Consider the following 6,000-nt stretch of genomic DNA (forward strand, 5'->3'; position numbering starts at 1 on the left):
CCATCGTGGGATGGGACAATCCGCCCTCCAAAAGCTTGGAATTTATGTCTAACTTTACTTGCCCAGAAATTCAATGCACTGAATTCTCCACTCAATTTTCTTTCTGGCTGTTCACGCAGAAAATGAGTTTGGATATGAGTGTGCCCCGTTGGGGCAGCCAGAGCAGCTCTGTGCTCTGATGAGGTTGCCCTGGCGAGCAGGGTGGAAAGCAGGCTGTGGAGCCGCATTATGGACTGCTTGGGCTTCAATTCCCAAGTTGAACTCTGGATTTTGCATGATAGTTATAAACTATGGCTTGAGGTAACTCAGCACCTGTGAAAATTAGGCCACCATTCATTTTTCACCGTGAGTCATGCATTACAATGAAAATCAATCCATCAGGCTTTTTTTCCAAATCAGTGCTTTTTATTACCAAGTTGACACAACACTGTGCTGTAACATGAATAATTGAGAGTCACATGCAGACTACCAACTTCAGACGCCTATTTAGGTTTTTCCCATGTCTAAAATGTGGGTACTCAGCCTCAGGAGAATGTTTTAGGTCACCCACATGAAGAGCCCTAAATACCTCCTACGCAGTCAGAGTCTAAGATCTAAGTGCTTCTGAAGGCTTCCAAAAAACAAGTCAAAGGGTCTATGTTGGGATCACCATACTGCTGATGGTGTCGGCAAAAGCACTTGCTAATGCCGGATTGTTGTCGCTGGCATATGGCTGTTCCCAGAAAACGTTAAAGAGTACAAAATCTTTTCGATTCTGTTCAACAGGCACAGAATTACTCGAATGTTACTAACACTGAAAGCATGGGGGTGATCAGAGTAGTGTCACAGTTTTCCTGATGCCAAAGCATGTCATTAAACAACAGAAAACACTTCTAAGAAAGGGCACATGATATTTACAGAAAAAATAAATCAAGCCTTGTGCGGAACTTTTGCACAGAGCCATACGAAATGCAGATACAAACTCGTAAATTTTTTGTTGGTGACATATAATGTTTCAGAACAGTGTAATTTTTAGCCTGTTCATTTGTGGTGATCACAAATGACGAGTTTGCATGAAGAATGCATAAATACTGTGACAAACAGGGAAATATCAAGACAGTTTTAATGACTTGTGCGTGCCTCTCTTCTATCTCTCGGTAATTGCTGATTTGCTGTGTGATTAAATCAAAGACAGCTCTTAAGGAAGAAAGAGGAAGAAATTACAAAGTGGCAAAGACAAGACTTTAGCCCAAAGTAAATAATGTCAAAGTTCATGAGATAATGGCGGATGCCTCATCTGTTGTGAAGTAAACACTTTCCAGACTGACGTTTAGAATCAAAACACATCCTGAATTGTAAAGATGCTGGTATTAAAAAAGGGAATTATTTCTGGATTGTCAGACTGGCTGACACCCCTTCTTAGGGAGGCTTGCAGGGGTATGTCTAAATCTGTATTAAGAGACACTTTGGCCACCGTTGAGACCGGATTCATGAGCTGCCCAAGCAACAGAGTTGAAAGACCTGTTTAGCTGTTGGTAGAGGCTTCTGGAGAGACAGGAGAACCTGTGCTAACCCTAGGAAGGCCTGGAAGAGTGGCTGGATTCACATAGAGCAGCTGCTGCCTAAGGTTGCCTGTGGAGCCCACTTGGACCACGCACAGCCACACCGATGGAGAGCAGATGTGGCCAAAGGATATGGGGAAGGATGAAGAAGCAGATGCCTGCAGGGCTAGGCATGAGCTGGCACTGGAGGGTCTACCTGCCCCAGTCAATGATGGGGAAGGCTCTTTCTGGGAACAAGCAGCAAGCAGCGTGGAGTGGGGCTCGTCAGAGGCCGTAGCTTAGCCCCGTCTGGGAACTGGCAGGGATTTTAACAGCTGGATCTGCTGAAGCAGCCAAACTGGCCCCAACATGGCCCTGACCTCAAGGATGAACTCTTGAGGGACAGAAGCAATGCAAGTACATCTCACCTCGTAACTATGTCGTACACATGAGCTTCCACTGGAAAAATTCATCAGAATGTGAACTTTGATTTCGGGGGGGACTCAGCTGGAATTTTTTTTTCCAAATTGTTAATATGCATTTCCCAAACTTTCTCCCAAGTCTGCTCAGTATTATAAAGAAACATGAATGTTTCCCATATGAATCAAACAAGGTTTATAGCTTTTCACAAGTTTTATTGTCATGTGGTACTGAGCGCCTGCCATAATGAAGGAAATTCATGTCAGTGGGAATATTAGAAAAAGAAGGTGATTTATTAGGAGCAGTATCTCTTCTTAAAGCTGGCTTAAATTTATAAGAATTTTCCAGCATCTGTCTAAAGTTTTTGCTGATTTTGGTATCCACATGTGAGCAACATGGAATATTATAATTGCACCACACTGTTCTCAAAATGCTTCTGCGAAGATATACTGTGTTAAGAAGCCTTTTTGTTAATGACACTGTACTTGGCAAACGACCCAGAACCCGTATCAGTGAGAGAACCATTCAGAAACATGTTTATTTTAAAATTCCAAGTTGGAGTCTCCTGTTTCACTGGGTTTACATGGTTGTAGCTCTTGTGACCTTAACAGAATTATTCCTAATTTATACCGGCATAACTGAGGAGATTCAAACCTTAGAAAGCCACTGGAAATACCAGGAGCGTAAAATGCTCTAGTTTTTGTATGGCACTTAGAAATGAGCTGGGAGATTTCAGGACTGGGAGAAGTAACTGGAGAGGCTGATCAGGCATGACACTTGGAAAGTTAGTGTCGCGGAACATTTAGCACCTTTGGAGATAGAGTTTTAGGTAATCTATATACCTATCAAACTAATTACATAGTTTATTTTAGCTAATTACATTTTTGGGCAGGGATCCAAATGTCAGTTAGGCAGGATAGGTGGAGAGACATACATATTTTATCTATAAGATGAGTTGGTAGCAAAGCTTGTGAAAGAGGGTGAGAAAAAAGCACTCATCGTTGTAGGGACAACTTACAGTAATAGCATGGAAGGGGAGATTTCAAAGTTTTGTATGAAAATTTCCTTTTTACAGTGCTAAACTGAAAATCTTTTAAGGTTGCATTTAATTGTTTCACGTGTACTTGAAGACATTATTAACATGGCTATAAACCATCTTTCTTTCTATATTAAGTTGATCTGTCAAAGATAAAACCTCCTGCTTGTCAAAGGTACAGTAGATGTCCCTCATGGACGTACCAGCTCAGCAACCATCAAAAAAGAAAAGATATTCTTGAGGGTAATGAATTGGCCAGAGTCATTCTCATGGCCAAATGTTAAATCTGTGAAGACAGCAATGCAGCAATACCAATTCCTGAAGATGCAGCCTAGTATAATGCTGTTTATTCTAAGATAGCATTCCTATTAGATTTAAAAGGTACCATGAAATTTCCAGGCACTTCTGACTGACAAAGAGTATTTTTCATCTTTAATTTACAGTCTCTGTGAAAAAGGAACTTGCAGCAAATGTCCCGCAATCATTTGTGCCTGATTGTGCTTCAAATTCACTGATAATAGAAGCCCCCAAAGTGGTTTACTTGCAGTGTTTCTGGGTGACTAAGCCTACGTTTTAAATAACAGCATGAATGCAGGTAGGGACATAGGATTGGGAAGAAATCTCCTCCATTACTGAGTGTTACTGAATCCCATCCTTTTTTTTTCGCTATTTCATTTTACACTCCCTTCTTTATGAAGCAGAGACACTTACATGTTGAAATACACTGACCTTGAGTGAAATCCTTCACCTGGGCACTTGGACTTTATGCAGGTGAAGAGAGATGGCTTGGGAGCAAAAAACATTCACTCTCAAGACAGGTTTCCTATATTTCGTGTGCCTTTGAGACATACATGACATAGGGGCGTTCTCTGACCCTGCCCTCCTTGCTCCGTTCCCACTCCAGTGCATTTTAAGTTCATAGAACTTCTTGGTCATGAATCGGTCCCTGTTTTCTTGTGTTATTGAGGTACACTGGGCAATTCTGAGACTTCCAGTTAGTTCTCAGATGGTGACTGCGGAGGTGATGTTAGGAAAGGGTAAAGGATCCATTATTTTCAGGCAAATAAATACAGTGACTTGGCTTAAGCTCCTAGTGTGAAGGAAGGCTGCAATAGCTATATGGCTCTGAGGTTTAAGGTGGCAATTGATCCATGATGGATATAATTCTCTATTCATTTCTGGCAAAAAGGTACTTCATTTATTTTCACCTGTAATAAAGCATTGGATCATTTCACAGCCTCCTTAGTAAATGAAATGGATCTTCTCCTTTGTCTTCAATGTCAGGTTGATCCATAGTGGTAAAAAAAATATAACAATTTAATATAACTTCAGCATCTTTTGATTCTGCCATTGCATCTGTTAGCTCACCATTTTTCCTTACAACAGAGAATGTGATGAAAAACAGTGAGACATCAGGAAGAGACATACTGGTACTAAGCTATTAATTTGTTTGAAAAATAACCGGGTGCTCTTCCTTTCTAACTTCCTCTGTTTACACTGGGGACTACCCAGGCCTTTAATGACACAAGCGTGGACATAGACAAGTGCATCGCATAGTTTGTAAACTGATGGAGCTCTGTCTTATTCGATTTGTAGTCCTTATTTTTTCCAGAATCACTGTGCAGGCGGTTAGAAAACACTAAGGAAGAGATTTTTAAGTGCTGCTTGTTTAGTCTGCTCTTGTATTTTGCAGCTGACACCAGTCTTGGAACCGATGATGTTTATGATGATAAAGGGTGCCAGTGTGATGTGTCAGTAGAAGATCTCACCCCTGCTCTTAAAACTGTCATCAGAGCAATCAGGTGAGTAAAAAATACTGAGTGAATAAGTATTTGAGATTTCTTTAACTAAGATACTAATTAACTGCATGTCAATTAATAAAACGGTAGGTAGTTGAACTTATTACATGGCTATATTTGTTGCTCAACTAATGCTAATATAGTTCATCTACACTTCCTTTTCATCAGCATTTTATTTATAAGTTGAAATATTTTATCTGTTCTGTTACCAGCTTTGCAATGTCTAAAAATCTTACATGGTTTGATTCAGAAAAGAGTGAGAGTAGTGAGTGCTGGTTTCCACTACATTTCCTGTAATCCAAATTACTGTGATCCAATCTGATCAGTTTTACTGAATGTATATCACCTTGCCTGGAAAAGTTATTTTCTTTAAAAGTTTAGGGTTTTATTATATTTCTGTATTCCTGAAATTGTCGGCCATGTGACTGCTATTTCAACTTTCTTCTGGTAACAGCAGAATAATTATATTCATTCGATTGTACAAAGCCTTGCCTGCCACTATCCATTGGACTAAATACAAACCCAATAATTTCAAACTAATAGTCTCCTTCTTTTCCAAGAAAGTAACAAACTGCATTGAAACATAAAATTATCTGTATTGAAAGCTTAAACTTAGCATTCACCCTCCTGAGACTGCCAAGGCTCTTCATCTTCCTGAATATTCTGAAGTGCAAATCCTGACAGGCCAAATCCCCACCATAAAGAGTACATCGACAAGCCAGGAGAGCTCAAGCATTCCCTCTCTGCTGACAGCAAAGCCGGGTTTTTTGCTGGGGGTCACCCCACATCGCATCAGTGCCCGGCACCCTTCTTGCAGGCAGGCAGGCAAGCAGCAGCCACAGGGGATTTCTGCAAAACCCTACGGAAAGATGATGGGTTTTTGCAGGGAGACTCTTGCCTGAGTTTTCTCAGCACTATGGGAAGACAGAACTCAAGCTCTTTATCAAATAATTTCATACAGTGATAACCTACAAGCTACTTGTATTTTCTTCCCCTTTTTCCATTGATTGCCAATGAAGACAGATAGTGAGTAAGGCTGTTTCTAATACTTTCCTACTAGCACAGACAGCTTTGACAGATCATTTGCAGATGTCTGTTCCAACCTTTTTTCCAACCTGGAAATGACCTCACAGGACGTGTCAGATACCAGGTCCGTGTCCACAGCCACTGCAACCAGCAACTCAGATGTCACTGCTGAGAACCATCTCTTGCCAGCAGCATTTCA

The 6,000-nt window shown here is 40.8% G+C and overlaps 1 protein-coding gene across 1 annotated transcript in view; it reads left to right on the forward strand.

Annotated features, from left to right (window-relative positions):
* KCNQ5 (potassium voltage-gated channel subfamily Q member 5) overlaps window positions 1–6,000 on the forward strand; it is a 209,304-nt gene that overhangs the window by 192,940 nt on the left and 10,364 nt on the right. Inside the window, exon 13 of the mRNA XM_035893092.1 lies at window positions 4,670–4,778. Coding sequence (XP_035748985.1) covers window positions 4,670–4,778 — 109 coding nt within the window. The remainder of the gene's footprint in view (window positions 1–4,669; window positions 4,779–6,000) is intronic.

This window comes from Egretta garzetta, unplaced genomic scaffold (assembly GCF_000687185.1).
Source record: "Egretta garzetta isolate BGI_Z169 unplaced genomic scaffold, ASM68718v1 scaffold584, whole genome shotgun sequence".
Classification (NCBI taxonomy): domain Eukaryota; kingdom Metazoa; phylum Chordata; class Aves; order Pelecaniformes; family Ardeidae; genus Egretta; species Egretta garzetta.